Source organism: Monodon monoceros, unplaced genomic scaffold (genome assembly GCF_005190385.1).
Source record: "Monodon monoceros isolate NGI ecotype Baffin Bay Population unplaced genomic scaffold, NGI_Narwhal_1 Super_Scaffold_3, whole genome shotgun sequence".
NCBI classification, from domain to species: Eukaryota; Metazoa; Chordata; class Mammalia; order Artiodactyla; family Monodontidae; genus Monodon; species Monodon monoceros.
This window is the reverse complement of record NW_021703780.1, coordinates 101,967,315-101,991,582: the sequence shown is the minus strand read 5'-3', so window position 1 is coordinate 101,991,582 and position 24,268 is coordinate 101,967,315. Positions and strand designations below refer to the sequence as shown.

Genomic DNA, 24,268 nt, shown 5'->3' with positions numbered 1-24,268 from the left:
GGATGCTAATGAAAATGGTATTGCTTTTCATTTTAATTATTTTTATTTATTACTAGTATATAGAAATGTGATTACTTTTTATTTAATCTTTATGACATTGTATCCTGCGACTTTGATACGTTCACTTATTAGTCCACGTATTGTTGTGTAGTTTCCTTAGGTTTTTCTGCATACAGTCATGTCATCTGAGTGTCATGGCAATTCTACTTTTTCCTTTCCAGTTCAAGGATGGGAATTTTTTAAAATTTCATTTATTTTCTTACCTTGTTGCACTGGCTGGACCTCCAGTACAATTTAGGATAGAAATTATTATCTGGGTGCTGTTCTCTTAGTTGTGGACATAGGGGGGAGATGATCAGTATTTCACCGTTAAGTCTAGTGTTAGTGCAGGTTTTATAGATACTCTTTGTCAGATTTCTGGGCTAAGTTGCTAAGTTTATCATGAGTATGTGTTGAATTTTATGAAATACTTTTCTGAATCTGCTCAGGCCCATGTGTTTTCCCCCTTTGTTCCATTAATGTGGTGAATTATAATTGATCGTTTTAAAGGAGAGATTATTGAGGTATAATTTACATACAGTAACCTTGCTGTCCAGCTCTGTGACGCCCCTGCAGGGCGTGGCCCAGCTTCTGCTCCCACCCTGGGGCCAGTTTGTACAGAAAAGCCCAGATGGCATCCAGTCAGTGAGTAACCGTGGGGGAATCCTGGAGTTCTTGGGAGTCCATAGGGAGGGAATCCTGGGCTCAGGGGATCAGGGAAGGATGGCACCCAGGCTGGGCTTGAACTTCCTGCCGCCCTCTGCCTGCCTGATGATGAGAGATCCACTGTTCTCGTAGCTAAACTGCGGGCTTGTGAGCAGGGGTGTGGTTTATGCGCAGAGCACCGGCTTACAGCCTGCAGAGGAGAAAGCAAGGAGGCTGCTGAGCCAGGAGTCAGGTCTGCCCTCCCCTTGAAGCTGAGGCTCCCTGTGCTGGCTCCCGTCAGACCCTCGGTTCCCCAGGCTGCCTGGGGATGGGCAAAGGCGGGAGCGCTCGCCTCCCCAGATGCTCCTTTTGGGAGAGCACCTCCTTGCCAGGAAGGGTTGCTGTGTCCAGCCCAGAACCTCCGGGCAGCGCCTTGGCCCAAGAGATTTCTTGTTGCCGCCTCGCCTGTCATTTCTGGCTCTGGCCTGCCCGCCTCTCCCGACGCCTGGGCTCTGGGGGCCTGTGGGGCTGAGGGGAAGGACTGGTCTGAGTTGGGGCGCAGGTGCCACCGCGTCAGGGCCGCCTCTGGCGTCAGCTCCTGGTGTCCCTCCTCCTGTCGGAGTTGCTGGTCCCTGTCCCCTGGCTGCCGTGTCATCCCCTGTGTCCTAACTGGGTACCTGTGGCCCTGGTAACAGCCAGGATTCTTTGGTTGGAGACCAGCTCTGGCCTAAATAAAAGGATGTGTGTTGAAAGGGTATGGTGGCCCCGGACCTGTCAGTCTGGAGCCTGTATGGGACATGACACCAGCGTCTTCTCCTTTGGGGCCTCTGCTCAGGGTGGTCCCCGCCGGGCCATGTGTGGTCCTTCCGAGAAGAGGGAGTGTTCAGTCTTGGGGGGAGCCGGTGGGGGTCCGCCGGCCTGCTCTGCACCCTTGGCGACGCCCTCCTGCGTCCCAGGGACCTGTCACCACACGCCCGCTTCTCGCGTTCCAGCCAGGAACTTACCAGTTTTATTGATCTTTTCCCAAAACCCACTCTTGACTTGGTTGATTTTCTCTACTGTTTGCTTTCTGTTTCCTCGATTTCCACTCCTGTTCTCTTATCTCCTCTCTTCTACTTACGTTGGGTCTAATTAGCTGGTTCGTGTTTGTTTTCCAGCTTTGTGGGCTGGACAGTGGACCGTGGACATTTCGGTCCCTCTTTGCTGAAATAGGTGTTTAAACCTCAAGTTCCCTCTAATGAGCGTTCACTGAACAGCACGGGCAGGTCAGGGTCAGCCTGAGATCGGGCAGAGTTCATGTGCAGGGCTCGGGGCTCTTCTCACTCTCTAGCGTGGCCCCGAACTCAGATTTCTCGTTTTCTCTTCGGTTTCTCGGCTCCCAGTGTGGCACCAAATGGGACCAGTTCTTGAAAACTCGTGGGAATGGTGGCCCCTCCTGCCGTGTCCTCCTCCCACATGACAACGACCCTCCTCCCGCATGAAACTGTGTCCAGGCCCTCGTGTCCTTGTCTGTTGAAGTAAATGCTGACTGAGGAGTGAATGATGGGAAATGTGAAAATGGAGAAACAAAGAGTAGCTGTTGGGCTGGGGAACTGGGAACAGCTGAGACTACAATTCTGCCACATCACAGAATCACCGAACTCCCAGTTCCCTGACGGATGCAGACAAAGGCCTGACGCACGTTCCTAAGTTGTTTTTGCAGGAAGCTGACCCACCAGGTGAAAGCTGCTGACCACAAGCACATAGACCCCCAGACGTGTTGAAAGCAGAAGGTTCATGATGCTTGATGCTTCATCAAGGTGAAACTTCACCTTGATGCCAGCCGATCCCAGGGCTGTGCACAAGCTGAGCACGCCCCGCTCCTCGCTCCCCCTCCGGGAGGGACACGCAGTCTTGAGGGCATTAGCCCGCTGTGGCCCGCTTTGCTCCTTCACCCAGAACTCTGTCTCCACGTTTCTGTCTGGCACTGGTGCACAGAGGCTGAATTTCAGCAGCAACCTCCTGGCTGTGCTTGCTCTTCTCCAGGCCCTTCAGACGGTTGCCTCTTCTGTTTGGTCCAGAGCTTGTCAGGACGCTTGGTCCGGGAGGAGCAGTTCTGCCACGTGGGCCGCGGGCTGTCTGTGTCCACAGACGCCGTAGGGCTCCCGCCGCAGGTGGGGACTGGAAGGGGGCCTGCCAAGACAGGCGTGTGGGCAGCTTTAGTCGGGCCCCCCCGACAGCTGCTCCCAGGAGCTGAACCCCCATCTCCATTTTTGTGCAGGGGCCATCGCCCCAGCGACCTGGAGGCCGCACGCCGGGCCCTCCCCGCCCCTCGCGGCCCCTGGATGAGACCTGTCCTTCCCTGTCTGTAGTCTTCTCTCACGGAGGCCAGGTCAGGGACACATCCTGGGTCCCGGCCTCCTCACTGGTTGGCTAAACAGGATGTTGGCCACAGGGTTTTCCTCTCCTTTGCGATCGGCTTCCAGCACCGCCGGAGACTGGCCTTTGCAACGGGCGATTCTGAGTATTAATGTCCCTTGTTGAAACTCTCAGTGCCTCCCCATTGCTGAGACCCTCACCATGGCGCGGGCGGGGTCCCTTGGGCCCCATTCCTTGTCCCTCCTTCCCCTCCCCCTGCTGCTCCTTCGCTGAGAGGAGGGAACAGGACGACTGAGGGTCTCCGGCTCCTGGAGTTGCTGAGCTCCCCATAAGGGCACTGGCTTGTTCCCTCTGTTTCCCGGGTCCCTGGGAACAGGACTCGAGCGGCAGCCTGACCCGGTAGGGGGGCTGGTATGGGACCAGGTGAGCAGAGCCACCGCAGGCCCGTGAGAGGATGATGGGCCGGGTGGGGGGCTCCACGTCGTCGCTGTGGGTCGAGCAGCTTACAGACCCAGCCCTCGAGTCACGCTTTCCCGGGCTTAGAGGTTAGTGGGACAGAGGAGGCCCAGAGACACAGTTCCCACGGGGGGGCTGGGGGTGTGACGGGAGGCTCACGCACACAGATGTACACGCGTGCACGTGTGTACACACACCCGCACCCCTTCAGCACTCAGCGGGGCGGAAACCCCGCACTTGCCCCCGGAGCAGGGAGGTTCCCCCTGGGGTCGGGGTGCCCACTGCACACTCTGTGGCTGGGTCTGCCCCCACCTTGGGACAGCTCACCTCCGTCCTTGGCCCCGGTACCGAAACCTTCTGCCCCCACCTTGGGACAGCTCACCTCCGTCCTTGGCCCCGGTACCGAAACCTTCTGGCCCCACCTTGGGACAGCTCACCTCCGTCCTTGGCCCTGGTACCGAAACCTTCTGGCTCTTTCCAGAAACTCAGTACGTCTCTTAAGGAGGCCCAGAGCGTGGCTGCACGACCAGAGGCCCTGAGCTCCAGGCCGGCCCTGCCGTCGGCATCCACGCGTGGACAGTGGCAATCGTGGGATGAGCTGTTTGTTGGACAGCAAGTAGATAACCTCCCAGGAGATTCTTGAAGGTTTGGCCCTTGTGTAAGGGCCTGAGTTACGCTTCTGATAATGTGAACGTGTAAGTTCAGTTCTGAGGACGAATGGCCAGTGCCTACGTGCTAGGTGCGCTGCCGGATGGACAGAAGGGGCTTGCGGCTTCCCCCACAGAGCGCGAATGTTTGCAGGGGGTCAGTAGATCGCTTGGCGTAACGATAGTTAGAATAACTATACAATCTATTTAAGTGCCCCGGGAGCACAGATGGGAGAAGCTGGTGTGTTTGGATGCCGAGGGAAGAGAAGATACGACGGTCAGATCTTGACTGCAGCCACAGAAACCAGCCCCGCTGTTGTGAGCAGGGAGGGAGGCTGGGGGCCGGGATTCAGGGGACGGTGACTGTCGGGGCCCAAGCCAGGTGCCCGCCCCGACGAGTCATCCCCAGCACACCTGCCCCACGTAGAAGTAGGATGGCACACCCCTGCCCACACACCCCACGGCGGGAGTTTGCGGGGGGCTGGAGAGTCCAAGAAGAGAGAGCATGTGGGCGGCAGAGCCTGGAGAATCGGCCAGGCTGGCAGGCAGGACGCAGGAAGAGGCGTTTCTGGTACAGAACAGTGGGGCAAGAGCAGAGCCGTGGAAAGCCTGGCGCCCGTGGAGGGGGCGGTGCTTGCAGGTGGTCGAGTCGAGGTCAGAGAAGAGTGGTCCTTCAGTGCCGCCTCCCCGTCGTCCACAACGTGGCCTGGCAGAGGCTGTGGGCGGGCCTGCGGGGTCTGAGCAGACTTCGGGTTGGCCCCGAGCCACCGTGTGTCTTGAAGGCCATCAGGGTGGCCGCCGCCGTCCCCCGTAGCCTGGCCTCTGGGCTGTGCCACGGAGGCCCCACGCCAGCGCTGGGGCGGCTCTTCCAAGTTCTCGCGTCCTTGTGGTCTCAGCCCAGGTCGTGGGAGCCAGCGGGGCTGGTGGGACAGTGCTGCCCGGAGCCCGGATCCCTCTGGCTGGTTAGAAGCTTGGCCCGCCTGCCTACTGACAGCCACGTGCTCAGGGTGTGACCAGGCCCCTGGCCACCCGTTCCTGGTGAGTCAGGGGCTGCTCCCCCCGACCCGTTCACCTCTGAGAACGTCTTCAGTTCACATCAGGCCGGGAGGATGCTCTGGACACCTCGGCATGGGGTGGGGTGGGGGGAGCCCCCACTCACAGTGGCCGGCTCTGCCCGGTGCATGCGGCGCCTCTGCCCGTGGCCTGGTTCTGCGCAAGAGCCGTGGCCCAGGCACCGTTGTGTTGAAGCTATGTCTCTGAGCCCCGATACCTGCAGCCGTGTGGGGCGGCGAATGTGGCCCCTCCCCCCGCCAATCTTTTCAGCCTGCAGATCTGAGCGCAGTCACTCCTCTGCCTGACCGGCTTATTTCAAGCTGCGTGTTGTTACCCTGCGCTGAAAGACAGCCCCTGCCTCGCTCCCAGGCGGGGGTTTATTCTCCATCATTACTTTCTAAAAGGTGTTCGGCTAGAAGATTGCCTATTATTTCCTCTGTGAGCCTCTCCTCACTGCCCTTGTGTGGCGACAGCTGACACAGCCACAGGGGATGCTCTGTGCACCTGCCCGCGAGTCACCACGCGCGACAAGAGGGAATCAGGACGTGTTCCTGGGCAGCAGCCTTCCGGTTCGGCTTTTATGAACTGGGTTTAAAAAATAAATGTCAGATCGTATCGGTCTCCTGCTTAGAGCTCTTGGGTGCCCCCTTCCTTTCAGCACAGCTGACCTCTCTCCTCTCCCCGGGCCCGAGCGCAGCAGCCTGTTCCCCTGGGAAGCCTTCGCGTTTGTGTCGCCTCCTCAGAGGCCTGAGTGGTCACCACCCCCCTCTCTGGCTGCCCCCATCCTCACAGCCCTTCCCCACGTCCGTCCGGCATCCTAGCCGCTCATCGGCATGTCCTCAGCCTGCCGTCCCCCTGGTGTGTGCCTCGCTCCGGGAGGGCTCCGGACACACGAGCCCCCGGGACGCTGTGGTGGCCGATAGTCTGAACAGGCAGAGACTGGGAAGCAGCGGGGCCTTGGTGTGGCGAGAAGCAAGGCCAGAGAGGGTCGTGCAGTGCCGGGGAGGGGAGGGCTCCTGCAGACGGGCCCAGCACTTGGCTCTGGGAAGGAGGACGCACGGCCCTGGGCAGAACTGCTGTCCACGCTGGGTTCATGACCCGTTTTCCAGTTTCTCGTAGGGAAGTCCAGATGTTTTTCTGTAAAAATCCCAGTTTGGTAAACGCTGGTGACCAATTCAATTGAAAACCAAACCAAACCAACACCACCCAGTAGACCAGAGGAGGACCAGGCAGTTCATGGCCATGAGCGGGCCTCTCCTTCCTTCCCTCCCTCCCTCCCATCTTTCATCCTCTCAGCAGTGACCCTCGCTGACTTCACAGCTTCAGTCCCGTCCTCCGTGCCGCGTGGAGAGGTCAGGACTGTGACCCAGTGGCCCCCGCTGGGTGGCCTTCCCGGAGGAGGCTGGGCAGTCCCGGGCTTTCCCCAGCAGGAGCCCCACGCGGCCTGTCGCTCTCCCCAGCCCCCTAGGCAGCCACCGTAAGCGGAGTCGTGCGCGTGGTTACATTTAGTTTCCTGACCTTTACCCTCCCGGGCCGGAGCCCTCCTAGAAACCTCGGGGATGGGAGCACCTTCCAGGATGGTTTGCCTGGAGACCCACACGTGCTGGGACTCTGTCCCTCTGGGGACACCTAAAGTCTTCGACTTCAGCACCTCAGCTCTGCGTGACCTCACTGTGTGGCTCTGGGTGACTGCATCACCCTGTACCTCGGTTTTCTTGCCTTTTAAGTGGGTTTAATGGTTCCCTCCTCACCGGACGGGTGGGTGAGTTGAAGGAGCACTTGAGTCATTGTTTATAAACCGTTGCTACATGGTCACTGCGGTTCTTACTGACTCGGCCCTGTCATTCAGGAGTCGTCTCTGATCCCTGTTTCTGTTACAATCGAGGTGGCACCTTCCGCCCAGCACCTGGGTGCTGCTGAGAGGGAGCGAGGGTGCAGAGCGCGGGCGACGGATCAGACGCGGCGGACGCGCAGGGACGCGGCGGCCTCGCCTTTTCCTGGTCATGTTCTCTTCTTACTCTGCTGCCTTGGAACCCCCCTGCCCTGTGAGCCCTCCCTGTTTAGTTGTTCTGTCAGTATCTTGAGAGACGTTAAATTCTTTGACTATGATTGTGGATCTATTTATGTTCTTCTTTAATGTGTCAAATTTGTTCTATGTATTTGGGATTTTTGTTATCAGGTGCATACACGTTTGTAATTGTTATCTCTTCTTGACTAATTGTCTCTTTTATGATTGTGAACTGCCCTTCTTTATATCTGGTAATATTTTTTTTGTCTTGAATTCTCCTTTATCTGATATTAATATGGCTATACCAGCTTTCTTATACAGCAAGTTCACCGCATACAAATGAGTTCTGTTCCGAGAGCGCATTCGTAAGTCCAATTTGTTCATAAGTCCAACAACGTTAGCCTTAGTTAGTTAGGTACCCAACTAACACAGTCGGCTACATAATAATGTACTGTAATAGGTTTATAATACTTTTCACACAAATAATACATAAAAAAACACAAAAAGTAAAGAAAACATTTTTAATCTTGCAGTACCTTGAAAAGTACAGCAGTGCAGTACGACAGGTGGCACACAGGGGCTGGCATCAAGTGAACAGGCAAGAAAAGTTATGACTGGAGGAGGGAGAGGAGGTGGAAGATGGCAGAGCTGAAGGATCGCTGGCAATAGGAGGCAGAGGGCAAGCTGCAGTTTCACTCACGCCTGACGTTGTGGAACGCACGTTCGCATCCTTGAAAGTTCGCAGCTTGAAGGGTCGTGTGTCGGGGACTTACTGCGCTTGGTGTGCAAGATACACCTTTTCCCATTGTTTAAAACCTGCTTGTATTATTTTTTATCAATAACATATAGCTGGGGTTTTGCCTTTGCATTGGTGTGTATGGTAAGCAGAATAACGGCCCCCCAGAGACGCCCACCTCCCAACCCGCAGGACCTGTGAATGTACTCTCTTGCATGGTAAACAGGGCTCTTCAGATGTCACTAAGTTAAGAATGTGTGGTGGGGAGACTATCCTGTATTATCCAAGGATGCCCGGTGTGATCTCAAGTGTCAGGGAGATTAGGAGAAAGGGAAGTCAGGGAACGATCAGGGAGAGAGGGAGACAGGAGAGTCAGAGAAGGAGACGTAATGACAGTAGCAGAGGTCAGGGCGACGTGGGGCCGTGAGCCGATAAATGCAGGCGACCCCTAGACGCTGGGAAGGGCGAGGAAACGGGTTCTTCTCCAGAGCTTCCAGAAGGACACAGCCCTGCTGACCCCATGCCTGTAGCCAAAGAAGACCCATTCGAGACTTCTGACCTCTAGAACTGTAAGAGAATAAATGTGTAGTATTTTAAGCCACTAAGTTTTTGGTAAGTTCTTACAACAGCAAGAGGGAACTAATACAGGGGTAAGTCTGTTTCTATTCAATATCATTGTTGGTGTGAGCGCATTTAAATTGACCGTTTGTTATTTGTTTGTTCCGTCTGTTCTTTGTTCCTCTGTTGCTGCTTTCTTGTAGATGTTTTTTGAGGGAGAGGGTGGAGACGAATCAGTACATTTTAGCATTTCGTTTTATCTCCTCTACTGACTCTTGTGCTTTCTTTGGTTACATTTTTAGTAGTTATTCTGGAAATTACTTTTAAAAAAATCCATGCTCAAGAAGGATTCTGTTACTTCAGGAATTATTTAAGAACTTCACAAAAGCACCCTGCTTGGGAGTTTTCCGAGCTTCTCAGTTCTATTTGTGGTCTTTAATTAATTTTGGAATATTCTTGGCCTTTATCTCTTCCCTTTTCTTGCCCCATCTTTCTCTTTTCCTACTAGGACTTCAGTTAAAGGTATGCTCTGTCGTTTAATATTGTCCTGTAGGTCTTGGGGGCCCTGTTTCATTCTATTTTTCATGCTTCGTCTGCTTGGGTTTCAATGTGAATAATCTCTAATCATTTGTTTCCAGGTGCATTGCCTCTTTCCTCTGCTCTGTCCCGTTTGCTAAGGAGCCCACGATTCCTTGCGTTTTTGTTTGGTTCTGTTCTAGTTTGGGTGGTGTCAGTGAAGGTGGAGGAGGGGCCTCTGAAGACCCTCTCTTCCATAAAAGCAATGAAAACGGACAGAGCCTATTTTTTCAGAACTGAAAGTTAACCAAAGACTTGTGGCCATCCAGGGGCATTTGTTCAGGAAAAATGGGTGAATCTCAGTAAGGAGAGTGAGGTTTGTGGCATTTCAGATTGTCCTTATTCCCATCCTCCTTTTCCCAACCTAAGCAGTAACCTTGAAAGCCAGCAGACACAATCTTGGTAAAACCCAGCAGCCTGGCGACCAGTGCACGGGGTGGAAAAGGATTGGAGTCCTTCAAAGCCCCGTTCCCAGAGGTCATCCTCCTTCTTCCTGTCTAGGGGTTCCCTGGAGGACCCCACTCACAAGGCTGACTTCATTTCACGTGACTCAGGGATGCCCTGGGATCGTTTGCCGTAAACCATCAGAGGCCATTGTTGAACGGGTGGAGGACAGTTGGGTGCAGACAGTGGGGTAACCCGAACGCTAGGCAAGCAGAGCTACAGAAAAGAGGAATGTGGGAGGCTTTGAAAGGCTCCGGCGTTCTGCTGGGAAGCTGGAGGCCACATTCTGGCTAGGGCTGTGCACGGGGAGATCTCCGGACACCCACACTGAGACGCGTGGCAGCCAGACTGTCAGAGGCCACAGTCAAAGAGAGAATCTTGAAACCAGCAGGAGAAGCCACTCATCACATGCAAGGGACTCTCTGTGAGCCTAGCGGCTGGCGTCTCCTCAGGAGTAATGTAGGAAGTCTCCACGACTTCCCATGCGGTGCCCACCCTTTCCTGCTAGAGTCTCTGCCGTGTTAACCCTGGTGACTTTGAAGTCCCTCTGGGCTAACTCCGGGCCTTTGTTGCATCTGGCTCTATTGAGTATTTCCTCTCTATGGTACATCTTTATTTTCGTGTGTGTGTGTGTGTGTGTGTGTGTGTGTGTGTGTGTGTGTGTTTAAATGTTTGATTGAATGCTGAACCTTTTGGGTAAACAAAACAGAACAATGGGCACTGCGGTATCTATTTGTGCCAGGGAGGGTTTTCCTTTGTTCTGTGAGACCCTTAGTGTGGGGACTGGGTCCCTTGTGAGTGGCATGCAGTTGGATTTCCATTTTCTTCCTTTTACCCAAAGTGGTAATCTTTTTCCTTTAAGGCTGAGGTTATTTCGTTCGTGGTCTATATTCATTATCTGTTGCTAAATAACAAGTTACGCATCTAGTGGTTTAAAGCAGTAACCACGTATGACCTCACGGTGTCCGCGGACACCTCACGCTGGACACCTCACGGGTCCTTGGGGCTGGGACTGGGCTTGGCTGGGCCTCTGCCCCTGTCTTCTCATGGCTGCGGTCCTGTCCCAAGGCCCTCGGGCCATTGGACTGAGGCCCCTCAGCTCCGTGTCACAGGGGCATCTCCGGAGGGCAGCCCACAACACCAGGGAAGCTGGCTTCAGACCGAAAGCACGACCTTTGCCCCTGGAACTGCCCCCTCTCGCTCCAGTCGTAGCTGCTCATCAGGATTTGGGTGTCACTCCAGGGCCCGAGCCCGGGGACATGGGATCCCGGGGGACCATCTCAAAAGCTGTGATCCCTGATTACTTATACTGATTCCCGCAACCTTGCCTGGTCTTTTCTGTTCCGTCCTCTCCTCCCCTCATTCTCCTCCGGCCCCCGCCTCCTCCGCTCGGACCTCCCCCTCCTCCCCCTGCCCTCCCTATGCGTCCCTGTCCCCCGAGCAGCCACAAGGCAGTTGGACTCCGGCCCGTGCTCTGCCCTCGAGTTTTCTGGCTCCTCTGTTGCTGTGCGTCCTTGTCCCCGTTGCAGGACCAAATCTCTCTACTGCGTCCCCATTTCCTAATTTCCCCCTAACTGCCCTCAGCTTGGGGCTTGTCTCATGCATTTGATTCCTTGTTCCTTGAAGAAATTTACATTTATAATATTTACCTACTTGGGGGCTTGCCTGTTTCAGGTTCATTGCTTCTTTTTTAATCAGAAGTTCATTTATCTTTTTGAGCACCTTAAACTTACATGTTTAAAATCCTTTATCAATTGGAAATTTGAACACTGGCTGAGTATTTGATGGTGTTAAGGAATTCATTTTTTTTTGGTATGCAATGCTACTGGTTCTGATTAGGAAAATAAAAGTCTCTATCTTTTAGAGAAATATATTGAAGTATGTGCAGATGAAATGACCTGCTGTAAGGAATCTGGGGGGAGGGAGGGGTGGGCGCTGTAGGTGAAACAGGATTCCCGTTAATCATTTTTTAATATTTCCTTTTTTTAAAGTTAATTAATTAACTTTATTTTTGGCTACATCGGGTCTTAGTTGCGGTGTTGCAGGATCTTCGTTGTGGCATGTGGGATCTTTCACTGTGGTGTGTGGACTTCTCTCTCTAGTTGTGGTGCACAGGCTCAGTAGTTGCAGCGTGCAGGCTTAGTTGCCCTGTGGCACATGGGACCTTAGTTCCCCAACCAGGGATCGAACCCATGTCCCCTGCATTAGAAGGCGGATTCTTAACTGCTGGACCACCAGGGAAGTCCCTAGTTTATCATTTTGAAGCTTAGTGATGGCTATCTGGGTTTTTTAAAAATTTTATTATAAATTTATATTTATTTCACATCATTTAATATATATTTTAATATTATAATATCCGGGTTTATTTAGTATTATTTTAGTACAGTAATACAATTTTGCATAATAAAAAGTTTAAAAAGCCGTGTCGTAACGTCCCATCGTGTGAATTTCGTCTGGAGCGAATTCGCAACAGCTGCCGGTTTGACGGGCAGCCGTTCTAAGCTTACGCTTCCTCGCCGTATTTGGTTTGCAGGCTTGTTTTGAGCACAAGTTTTGGTTTTGGTCTTGTTGGCTTTGTTTCTCTCCTATTTCCTTGTCTCCCTGCCGAGCATTTTCGTGGCAGCCTACGGCTGCCCCAAGTACCAGCCAGTCCCCGCGCCACCCAGCTGTGGCCTGGGGTTCACGGCGCTGGAGCTGTGGCCTCTGGGCTGAACCCAGCTTCCGGCAGATTGAGAACCACGGCCCGACATGGGGTCCTCAGGATTCTCAGGTTGGCTTCTTATTCTGGGGGACCCCTGGGCTCCGGGGGCGAAGCTGGCCCCACGCCCGCCTCTGCCCAAGGCTGTGGCTTTGGCCTCACCTGCCTCTGTGCCCGTCTGTTCTGTTGGACGTTTGCATCTTGTTATCTGCCTTGTGTTTGGAGCAGGGCAGGTGCATTGAGCGTGCTCATCTGACAGTTCCCTTCACTTCCCCCTTCAAAGACTGTGACCCGAGAGTGGGCATGCATAATGGTGACATTTTACCTTTGTGTTGGAGACAGTGTGCTTTATGCAGTGTTTTTCCCCAGAAGGCCGACTGGGAAATGTCTTAGGGAGAACGACGGTCGCTACCCTGCAAGCTGTCCGCCTGTGGTTCCCCAGCCCGTGTCCATCTGCAGTTGTCCTATTTTTCTGTCTCTTCTGCTGGGATCTAAGCTCCATGAGGACAGGAGCTCCCCCTCCCCCCCAGTGCCCCAGCCCCCTTACAGGCGTGTGTGTCACGTGGCAACACCCGCTAATGTCTGGCTCTGACCTGAGGGCCACCTGCCTGCCATGCGCCAGGCAAGGGCCGGACGGTGGCCGCTCTGCAGAGTGGGCACCTCCGTCCGCCAAACCTGCGTCACCGGCACAGCCTCTGGTCCAGGCGCCGACACCGGGCGTTTGGGCTGCATGCACTTTCTACAGCCCCTGCGCCAGGCCAGCCCTCGTTTTTCTCAGGCAGAGGCAGGCCAGGGGCCCTGACTCAGGGAGGTTCCAAGGGCTCCGGGGACATGGGCCTCGCCGTCAGGAGGACGTGAATTCCCGCTTCGTCTGATGCAGCATCATTGTGCGTGGGCCTAACGTGACCCTGGCCTTGCCGTTGGGGTTTCCTTTGACCCCTGCACAGCCCGTGGGGGGAGTCATTCCGGGTTTATGTGTCACACGTGCGTGAGCTGGCGCTTGGGGTCAGGGACTTGTTGAAGGACCGCCGGCTGGTTGAGGGTGGGGAGGGGGCTGGCCCGGGTAGCCTGCTGTGACCTTGTGGGGGTCCTCGGCCGTGTGCTCCCGTCAGGAGGCCGAGGGGCAGCTGCCCCGCGAGGCCTAGGATTCTGGGCCCCAAGGCTGCTCACCTCTCAGCTCCCTGGCCCTTGGAGACAGGTGGTCCGCTGTGCAGAAGGAGGCCATCTGGGCGTGCCTGCCGCTCAGGGCTCAGGGGGTGAGCCGGCGGCACGCGTGCTACGGGGACGGCGCGGTGCTGCTGGCCTGCGCGCCTTGAGGCTGCACAGCTTCCGTCCAGGCCCTTCTCTGCCCACGCTCGACCCCAGCTCCGCTCGTGGCTTTGAGCTTCGGGGCCGTCACCTAAGCCGCCCTGTTTCTGCGTTGTGATGGGGCCCTTGTCATCCTGCCTGCCTTTGGAGACCATGGGGCGCATGTGCACACGCTTGCCCTGGTCAGTGCTGCAGGGTCCCCCCTTAACGGCGGTAGCGACGTGGCACTGCGTGGGCTTCCATTCATAGTTCGCCAGCGGCTGACTGGACTCTGCTCTCCTTGCAGGCCGGGGAGCTGGAGAGCCGAGAGGCGGAGCTGAGACGCCGCGACGCCTTATACAAGGAGCAGCTCGGGCGCCTGGAGAGGCAGGTGAGTGGTCCGGCGGGAGGGCGGCCGGGCCCCGAGCTCCGGGCGGGCTCAGGAAACTGACCCCGTGCGCTGGGAAGAGGTAGTGATAGTGTGACCATCGCAGTACCAATACACGAGCGCTGTTACTGATTTTCTCCTGGGGCTCAGGGATCAGAGGGCCCACCTGTCGTGGAGCGGCTGGGCCCGTGAGCCGTGGCCGCTGGGCCTGCGCGTCTGGAGACTGTGCTCCGCAACGGGAGAGGCCACGGCAGTGAGAGGCCCGCGTACCGCAAAAAAAAAAAAAAAAAAAAAAAAGACCCTGAAAACGTGGGAGGCGATGGTTGGCAGGTTAACGCTGGCTCTCCCTATGCCTGAGACCATGGCCAAGCCACCGAGTGCCTGCTGTCCCTGCGGGTCCTGGAGTCCCTTGTCTCGGTTTGGAGCTTTGAGGTTGGCGGTGTCTTGCAGGCTTGATGGCAGGCACGTGCGCTGGAGCCTGCCCGTGGGGACAGAAGGGGGTCACCCGTTGGTGTCTGGGGGACGCCTGGCGTGTGAGGGGGGACGCCCGGCGTGTGAGGCGTGCAGCACGGAGGGTGACTCTCCTCTGGTTCTCCGCCTTACGGCCCATGCTCTGCTCCTTTCCCACCGCCCTCCCGCTCGTCCTGGGTCAGGTCCAGACTCCTCACATAGGCAGATGGGCCCCTTCTTTTAAGTGAGGTTTGCCTGCATGCTTGTGAGCATTACTGAAAGCTTCCAGAAGAGGTGTGCAGACGCTTAAACACTAGCATTTTGCAAAACAGGAGCTGGGTCCCTGGCGGGTGGGGGGGCGGAGGGGGAGAGAGGCTGGGCCGGCCCAGTGGGCCTTCTCCGGGGACAGATCTGCTCCTGTAATTGCTGGGACCACGGAGAATCTTCTCCAGCTGCCGTTGCTATTGTATTTTTATATAAATTCTGCCTCCGTTTTTGAATGCTCAGACTTTGACATTTTCAGCTTCTGCACCTTCCGATCATCAGGCTCCTTTTTTCTTTTTTTTTTGGTTTCCTTTTACGCTTGGAAATTGATGGTGGAAAGCTGTTCGGGGCAGACTTGGAACAGCGGCTGGATCATCCTCGACCCCTCAGCAGCTGGGAGCCAGTCGGGGTGGGGAAGGTCGGGGTGAGAGGCGCAGAGGCCTGTTGCCCGGAGGACGCCGTCTGGACCCGGCCGTGTGATCGGCGTTGACGGGCAGGAGAACCCGCGGAGTCCAGACCAGTGTTCAGGGTCGGGGACTTCGTGACCCTTCTGTGCCCATGACGGTTATTCCTGAGTGAGGAGAGCATTTTTGGTTGGGCGCCTGTGCCTCGTGATCTTTCTGAGCAGTTGTTCCTGGTGCCCAGGTCGCCAGGCTGGAGCGAGGAGGGTTTTCCTTTTCCCGCGGAGAGAGGTGAGCTGCCGCGTGCATAGCGGCCTTGCCAGGGTCTTGGCCCAGGAAGCAAAGCTGGCGTGATGTCCATTCAGGCGGCAGGCAGAGGGTGGCGTGCACTGACGGTGGGTGGCTGGACACCAGCTCCGCCGTCCTCTCCGTGTTCTGTCCCCTGCAGGCTGCAGGCAGCGCTCCCGCAGCAGCGGGTGTGTCTGAGGCAGTCTCATCTCCAGGGATGGCCTCTTCTCCAGGCCTCGCTGGGCCCAGGGCCAGGCGGGTGGGGCGGGCATCTCTGGGGTCCAGCAGAGCTCAGCAGCACAACAGCCTGGGACTTGGAGCAAGTTATCTAAATTCCGGAGCCTCCGTTTCCCCGTCTTTGAAATGGGAATTTCAAACCCGAGCTGCCAGCTGTCTGGGGGATGCGTGGTTGTTTGCGTAAAGCAGCCCCCGGAGCGCCTGGAGGACCCACCCGTTCATCCCACGTTAGTTTGGCTGTGTTCAGCGCCTGGCAGTGGTGCTTCCTGCCACACGGAGCCCACAGTCCAGGGTGGGAGGGGAGGGGATGCTGAGGGCTAGGGCCCCAGACGAGAGGCGCCTGAGACCGTCCTGTGACCCGTGGGCCTGCCAGCTCCATCAGTATGGTCTTACTTTTCCAGACTGAGCAGCTGCAAGTGGAGAGGGCACTTTTGGGGTATAGTTTCAAAGAGTGAGGCAAGGAGAAAGGGAGGACCTTGGAAACGTGTGTTCCTCCTGGATTCCAGGCTCCCTCCCCTGCCTGTGAGCAGGTGGCGCTTCTCCTGGCTTCCGTGTTTTCTGTCTGGGCTTTGCTTTTCCTAAGGAGCGGCCGTGCTGTGACCCTGCCACGCCTGCAGCCTTCTCAGTGCGGCACGAAGCAGCCCCGCCTGGAGTCCCTGAGCCTCTCCAGGAAAACAGAGGGAAGTCCACTTCACAAGACAAGGTGGCTGCTGGTCAGGGGTGCAGGAAGAGGGCCCAGCCTCACGCTTCGCGGAAACGAGTTACAGCCCAAGGCGACCCTGTCACACACTCAGTGGAGCGGCCATCGTGGGGAGGATGGGTACCAAGGATGGTGGTTCAGCCTGTGCTCCCAGGGGGCCGCCTGGCCAGGCCGCCTTGAGAAGCTGTCACCCAGGGACCCTGGAGCTGAGCACATCTATGCCCTGAGGCCCGGCCTTTCTTAGCAAGAATGGGCTGCTTATACCTGGGCTCGTGGGACCACTGCCTCCGATAATGCGAGACAGGAGGACCCTTGATCCAATCCGATTCTTTTCACGTGTAGGAAAGCGGCCCTAAGGCAGCTCAGTGGTTTGAGAGTCAACTGGTACAGCGGTGAGTGCTGTGCTCTTAGACCTAGAAGGACCTGGGCCGTGTCCCTGGCACTTAAGACAGACGTGGGGAAGTGGGTCAGCCTGACTTGTGCTCCATCTGTGGCCACCCTGGTTGCCAGCACTTCTGTTTCTAAGGACTCAGAGGATAGAATCCCGTTGAGGGTGTGACTGGTCAGCAACCTTAGGTTTCCCCCAATCCACCTTTTCTCCCTTTGCTAAAGTGGACATGGTCTTATCTGGTATCTTCCCATTTTCTCTGAATTCTGAGTTGCCAGAGCAACAAGAGTCTCCGTCAGGGAATTCAGAGCTGGCAGGACTCGCCTGGGTGGGGACGTGAATTCATCTTGCATGCCGACGCTGCCTGTGGCCGACCCCAGGTATCCGTGTTGGATCCACTCTTTTCCGTCTCCTGGGTGGAGGCTGGGAGTTCAGGGGCTCTTTCTGTCCGCCCTGTGCTGACTGCACACGTCCTCAGCAGCGCGGGCCTGTCCTCCTGGTCCCCGTCTCTCCTAATGAAATTTTAAAGCCCTGGCTTTGTGCTCGGCGTTTTCCAGCAGCTCAGCCTGCTGGGGTCTCAGCCCTCCTGGCCCTACTCCCCGGCCCTGGCCATCCGTCCCATGGCCCCTGTGCCCTGTCGGGAGCACAGGGCAGAGGTCACCTTTGTGCCCTTCCCGGGAGATCGCCTACACGGGTGCACTGGGCTGAGGCCGGCTCTGCATCCCGGGTCTCATATCAGGATCGGTTGTGACTGTATCTCTCGGAAGAGTGTTTTTAAAGACCTTACCGCTGAAGCTGTCCTCCTGCCGTGGAGGTGTCTGGCGTCCTCGCCGGCCGCTGCAGTCGGTCCCCAGCCGCTGGCACTGCTCTCACCCTGGCTTTTCAGTGCCCACGCACAGCTGCTACCTGTGCCCGGGGGGCAGGCACCTCCAAAGGCTTTGTCTGTCTCCTGCAGGCCCCGTGTGTGGACGTGGCCCTTCCTGCTGCGTCTCAGGGACCACGTGCAGCTTGCATGCGGCGCCACGGCCTCCTAAGTGGTGGACGTGGGATGTACGTCTGGGGCTGGCTGACTTCAGAATCCTGGTCCAGGCGCCCTGTTCACGCTGGGATTTATCTTTTTAATGGGCAGGCAGATATGCTCCAGAAAGGAAATGGCCACGTGGCTCTGCCTATTCTGCATCCAGACTGCGTCCTCCTGGACAGTCTGATGCCACATCCTGCACTTGGAGGTGACTTGGTCCAAGGAGCTGTCCCCTCAAGGCAGCCCGTGGTGCTAAGTGCCCAGGTTGGTGTTACACCTGCTACAGTAGAGGGTCTGCCTGCACGTCGTCCTTCCCTCAGGGTCAGTGATGGTGGTCACAGTGCAGTCGAGCTGGGGGGAACCTTAGGAAGGAGCGTGGTCACTGAGTCAGGGGGAAGCGGTCGCAGAGCTGAGTGGCAGGGACGGTGCAGTGGCGGAGCGCATAGGATGGCCAGGCACACGAGGCGGTGGCGGGTGTGAGGGCCACGCGAGGCCACCACAGCGGCTCTGTGTGCAGGGCTTACGTCTCCACGTGGACCGTCTTCCTGTGAGCTCGCCCCCCAGCTGGGAAAGCCAAGGTCTTCTGGGCTCCTTCCTCTCCCTGTCTGTGTGTTTCCTACCCTCCATCCATCCCCACACTTCCCCTCCTGTGCCTCCGCGTCTCCGTCATCTGTCACCCACACGAGGGCATCGTCCCTGATGGTCTCCAGGCCTTAGTGGCCGTCCCTCTGTCCCCACACTTCCCGATGGTTAAGTGTCCCCTCCTGTGCCTCCGCGTCTCCGTCATCTATCACCCACGTGAGGGCACCGTCCCTGATGGTCTCCAGGCCTCAGTGGCCGTCCCTCTGTCCCGTCCAGATTTCTCGTTGCCGTGTCTGCACTGTGCTTCCTCACCCGGCCCTGAACATCACCTGGTCGGGCCCTGCACGCCCTTCAGACTCCACTCCACCATCTGCTGGCCCAGCTCAGCGTCCCCAGCCTCTGATGGGGGTCGGCCTCTTGCCCCAGCTTGAGCTCCACGTCGGGAAGTGATTCTTACACATGCAGCAGCAAACCTGCAAATCCAGAGCAGAGAAAGCGGGGGAGGGAAGGGTCCTCTGTGGACACACGCCCAGCACAGGTCCTGGGGCTGTGGCCTGTGTGCCTACCCACCCGAAGCCAGCCCGCAGGTCCCTGCAGAGCGAAGGCCTTCCCACCTCCGTCAGCGGCAACTCGGGCCCATCGCCAGACACGGAGGACGTGGGGCTGGGCAGGCGCAGCTCCCACTGCAGGGCAGCCAGGCCGGGGCTATCCCGGGCACTCGGAACCCGGGGACCATGTGGGAAGGGTGTGGAATGTAAAGATTCTGGGGCTCTTGGTGGCCTCTTACCTGGTGCCTTCTTAAATACACCAAAGTCAGTTTGGAGGGGTCTTGGCTCTCTTAGGGTCTCACAATACCAGCCTCCAAACTCAAGCAGAGGGAGGTTAGGTTATTTACCCGAGTTAAATGGCTCAAGAAAGGACTTCATGTCTTACTTGAAATGCTTTGGGACGTAAAGATTCCGGCCCATCACTGTCTCCGCGAGGGCTGTCCGTGTGGACCCCGTGGAGCCGGGTTCCTGCCATCGTCCCAGGAGGAGCACAGGCCGTCCCATCTCTTGTTCAGAGGGTCACACTTGGCAAGTGTTGTGGGCGTGCTCACGGCCTCTGTCGAGAATGCCAGGCGTCACTGAAACAAACAGACGACGTTGCGGCACCTGGTTGTTGGTTACCAGCTGGTAGCTTTGCCTAGAACAGTGGTACCTGCGGACACCTGCCCCGGGCGTCCCTGTGGCACCTGCTCCCACGGCCCACTTCCCTGTCGACGCCCAGGAACACGTGTCATCTGGCTGAGAAGCCGATCGGAGGGCGCTGCCAGTGGTCCCGAGTGGAGCCCCTTCCCATCAGGTTTCCGGTAACCCCTGGAGCCAGGAGCGGCGTTGCTGACCTTGTGGCTGGGGCGCTTGGGAGGGGCCTGGGGGGCTCTAGCGATACGAAGCAGCAGTAGGTGCTTGGGGGAGAGTTGGTGTGAAGCGCGAGTTTGGTGAGAAGCCGCTGAGCTGACCTGCCGGGGCTGTGGGGCTCTGTGAGGCAGCGGGGCCCCCGCCAGCTGACGTGCGGTCGCGAACGTTCCGTTTCATCAGCCGCGTTGCCGACGACACGTCTCTGCCCTGAACACGTGACCTTGAGCACACAGGCGGCTCTGTCCAGGCTGCTCTTGATACTGTCCTGTGAGTCCCCTTCCCCAGGGCGCCCAAGGGGAGGAACACGCATCAGGATTTGAACTCCCATCAAGGCAGCGCCTTGCTTCTTTGAGATCGCCTCTCAGATGTGTTAATGAGGGAAGAAAGAATGAGAGCTAGGAGGAAAGTCTGGAGGAAAGTGGATCAGTAAAATGTGAAGAGGGAAAGTAGACAAATGACTCAACAGCTGGAGGAGCGGAGCGGAACAGAGGGAGGGGTTTACATGGACTCAGAGAGGCATCTGAAGGGGGTTTGAAAGGGACGCACAGAGATTCCCAAGACTTTAAGTTGCTGGGCTCTGAATGGTTAACTGCTGACTGAGGTTCTGAGGCCAAAATCATGCCTCTCTTGAAATGAGAAAAAAAGACAGACGTGTACGAATCTCCTTAGTTTTCAAAATGAACCTCAAGAAGGATAAACCAGAAACTAACGAGATTTTTACCTACAACTGGGAGTGGGCATGGGCTGGCAAGACAGGGAGGGTGTGGGACATCTCTGAGTATGTTCTTTATAAATAGTTTGACTTTTGAACCGTGTTAATGTTTTGCTTATTCGAAAAGTAAATCGACAGAGATGGTGTTAAAAATTAATACAAGCAGAAATAAATGAACCCAGCCATCTATCAGACAGATACCGCCCCACAGAGAGGGACTTCCAGAGGGAAGACGTCTGGGCTCCCCTCTCCCTGCTCTCCCCACCAAGCACAGCTGGGAACCGTGGAATAAGTTGAGAGGCACCACAGGTCTCTGAAAGGAAGGGAGAGGGAGAGCTGGCGAGGGACCCTGGGATGGAGGAACAGCACGGTGGCCCACGTGCTCACAACCCCCTCCCGGTGACAGAAGGCAAACAGGGCCAGTGTCTTTGGCCCCAGCCTGGTGGCAGACGGCTTCGCAGGTCAGCTGAGAGTCCTCCAGATTGAGACGGAGCCCCCCCCAGCCACACTGGGGGTCAGGTGAGAGCCCCTGGCATGCACCCCCAACAAGTGTTCTTCATCCCTGGGGCCAGAGACTCCCTCCTTCCTCCGAGACCCCATGTGGCTCGACAGCACACCAGGGGGATCCTGCCACAGCAGGGCTGGGGGCAGCCAGGGAGCACTGGCCTGGGAAGAACACTTTGTCCTGTGGACCAGAGGGTCCTTGCTCCCACCCAGATCATTGGTGAGCTGCTGGCCGGCAGGAGATGTCCTGCCCACAAGTGGCTGGGGCAGTGCTCCTTGGGTCCTGTAGGCAAGAGATGCCTGACAGTGGCAGGGGGACCCCTCCCCAACAAGTGGCTGGCGGGGGAGCACAGGCTGGGGAAGCACTTCCTGCTCCGCAGGCAACCCCGCAGGGTCAGCAGGAGCCCCAGTGCCTTGGAGGAACCAAGTGGACACGACCGTGCAGCAAAGGCTCTGAATACAGATGCTGAGCCACTCCCAGAGGTAAACCCAAAGGAAGCCACACTTAGACTCACAATCACGAAGCTTCTGAAAACTGAAGACAAAACTGGAAAGCCGTCAGAGAAAACCAGTGTTACGTACGCGGTGATGCCGATTTTATCGATGGTGGAATCTCATCCAAAATCACAGAGGCCAGAGGAAGTGGCGTATTTCCTGAGTCCTGAAAGAAAAAATCTGTTAACCAAGAATTCTACACCCCGCAAAACTATCCTTTGGGAATGAAGAGGAAATGAAGATGTTCTCGGATTACAGAGGGCTAAGAGAATTTGTGGCTGCCCAGTGTACCCGTAAGGAATGGCAAAGTAAGTTATTCAGACAGAAGGAAATGATAAAAGAAATAATTTGGGAATACGAACAAGAAAGAAAGAACAAAGGAGAAATAGAAAATGCAGATAGATACAACAGATTATCCTTCTTCACATGAATTTTTAAAATCATATTTGATTGTTGAAACAAAAAATATAACATCGTATGATGTGAGGCAAATGCATGTGCAAAAAATGCTCAAAGTAGACTTTAAAAAGTGGAGAGGCTGGAGGAACCTAAGTGGAAGTGAGGCTTGCAGACTTGACCCTGAGCGATAGAGCGTCAGCAGCAGCAGGTTGTATATTACATGTGTGTATTGTAATGCTCAGTGCAGCCACTGAGAAAGTTAGGTGAAGCAGTGACTCAGACACACTATTAATAAATCAGCATGGAATCTGATGAAATGTTTAACTGACAGGAAGACAAGAAAAGAGAAATGGAGGAGGAACAGAGGGAACAAACAGAAAACATGTAATAAGATGGAAGACTTAAGCTCTAACTGTCAGTAATCACCTTAAAGGTAAATGGTCTAAATATACCAGTGAAAAGGCCGAGGTTGCCACACAAACACGCACACACACAACTCTGCTGTCTATAAGAAAATTCAAATACGGTGACATAGATGGAAAGTAAAAGGGTGAAAAAAAGATGTGTCGGGCTTCCCTGGTGGCACAGTGGTTGAGAGTCCGCCTGCCGATGCAGGCGACACGGGTTCATGTCCCGTGGAAGATCCCACATGCCGCGGAGCGGCTGGGCCCGTGAGCCATGGCCACTGAGCCTGCGTGTCCGGAGCCTGTGCTCCGCAATGGGAGAGGCCACAACAGTGAGACGCCCGGGTACCGCAAAAAAAAAAAAAAAAAAAAAAGTGTCATGTAAACATCGATCCAGAAAAACATAGGAGTGATCATTAATATCAGATAAAGTACTTCAGAGCAAAGAAAATTACCACACACAAAGAAGGGTGTTCTATGATGATAAAAGGATCAGTCTACCAGGAAGGCATAGTAACCCTAAATGTGTCTGCACCGAAGAAGAGAGACTTAAAACACGTGAAGCCAAAACTGATGGGGCAGAAAGAAACACACAAACCTAAAATAATAGTTTGGGGACCTCAATATCCCCTTTTCTCAGCAACTGATAGAAGTGCTAGACAGAAGGTTGTCGAGGATATAAAGGGTCTAAATGACACCACCAACCAGCAGGATCTAACTGACATAAAAAGGATACTCCAACAATAGCAAAATGCATATATTTTTTAAGCACCTGTGGGACCAAGATAGTCTATATCCTGGGCCCTAAAACGAACCTTAACAAATTTGAAAGAATGGAAACCACATATCAAAATATATGGGATATAGGTTAAGCAGGGTTGAATGGGAAATTTATACCAGTGAATCCCTAAATTAGAAAAGAGGAAAGGTTTCAAATTAAAAGCTCAAGAAATTAGAAAAAGAACAGCAAAATAAACCCAAAGCAAGCAGAAGGAAGGAAATAATAAAAGATAAGAACAGAAAATATAATAGGAAAACACTGAAGAGAATTAGTGAAACAAAATGCTGGTTCTCGGAACAATTTGATAAAATTGATAAACCTCCAGCAAGACTGACAAAGGTATAGAGAAGACGCAGGTCACCCCCATCACAGTGAAGCAGGTTGTATCCCCACAGATTCCATGGCCACTGGGAGGGAATGAAGTAACACCACTTTATGCTCATAAATTCCACAGCATAGAAGAAATGGACCAATTCTTCGAAAACCACAAACTGCTAAAACTCAGCCAAGATGAAACTGATAAACAGAATAGTCCTGTAACTACTGAAGAAATGGACTTCATGACTTTAAGACTCCAGGAGAAGAAATCTCGAGGCCCAAATGGTATCTCTGGAGATTTCTACCAAACAGTTAAAGAAGAATTAAAACCAATTTTACGCAATCTCTTCTAGAAAATAGAAGCTCAGGGGAAACTTCCCAACTCATTTTATGAGGCCAGTATTATTCAGTACTTTGTCAGACAAGCAGTGTTACCAAACCAAAGACAAGAGAAAACTACAATGTCTCTCGTGAAGTTAGACACAAAAATCCTCAACAAAATATTTGCAAACCAAATTCAGCAATGTATGAAAAGAATTATACACTATGTGCGTATACACCATGTTATGCAAAGTGGGGTTTATTCTGGGTGTGCGAGGCTGGGTCAGTGTCTGAAAATCAATGAAATCTGTTATATCAACATGCTAAGGGAAAAAACATATGATCATACTAATTGATACAGAGACGTATTTGACAGAAATCTACTCCCATTCATGATAAACACTCTTGGAAAAACAGGAATAGAAGGGAACTACCTTAACTTGTTAAAGAGCACGTACCAAAACCACCAGCTGACACCAGAGATACGGATGAGATTCTGAACGCCCCCCCGTCCCACCATGGCAACAAGGTGGCAGGGTTAGAGTTATGCCACCAGTGAGACACTAGCCTCTGCAGTAAGAGGAGGAAGAGAAATTAAAGGCTGTGGATTAGAAAGGAAGAAATAAAACCGTCCCTGTCTGCATATGATACGATCACCTGCATAGATGGCCTAAGGAATCCAAGAAAAAAGAAAAGGAAACCCTAGGACT

General features: G+C 54.8%; 1 protein-coding gene across 2 annotated transcripts in view; it reads left to right on the top strand.

Moving 5' to 3' along the window:
* CHCHD6 (coiled-coil-helix-coiled-coil-helix domain containing 6) overlaps positions 1 to 24,268 on the top strand; it is a 126,447-nt gene that overhangs the window by 67,590 nt on the left and 34,589 nt on the right. For both annotated transcript variants that reach the window (XM_029243932.1, XM_029243934.1), the window contains one exon: positions 13,813 to 13,896. In XM_029243932.1, the coding sequence (XP_029099765.1) occupies positions 13,813 to 13,896 (84 nt within the window). The remainder of the gene's footprint in view (positions 1 to 13,812; positions 13,897 to 24,268) is intronic.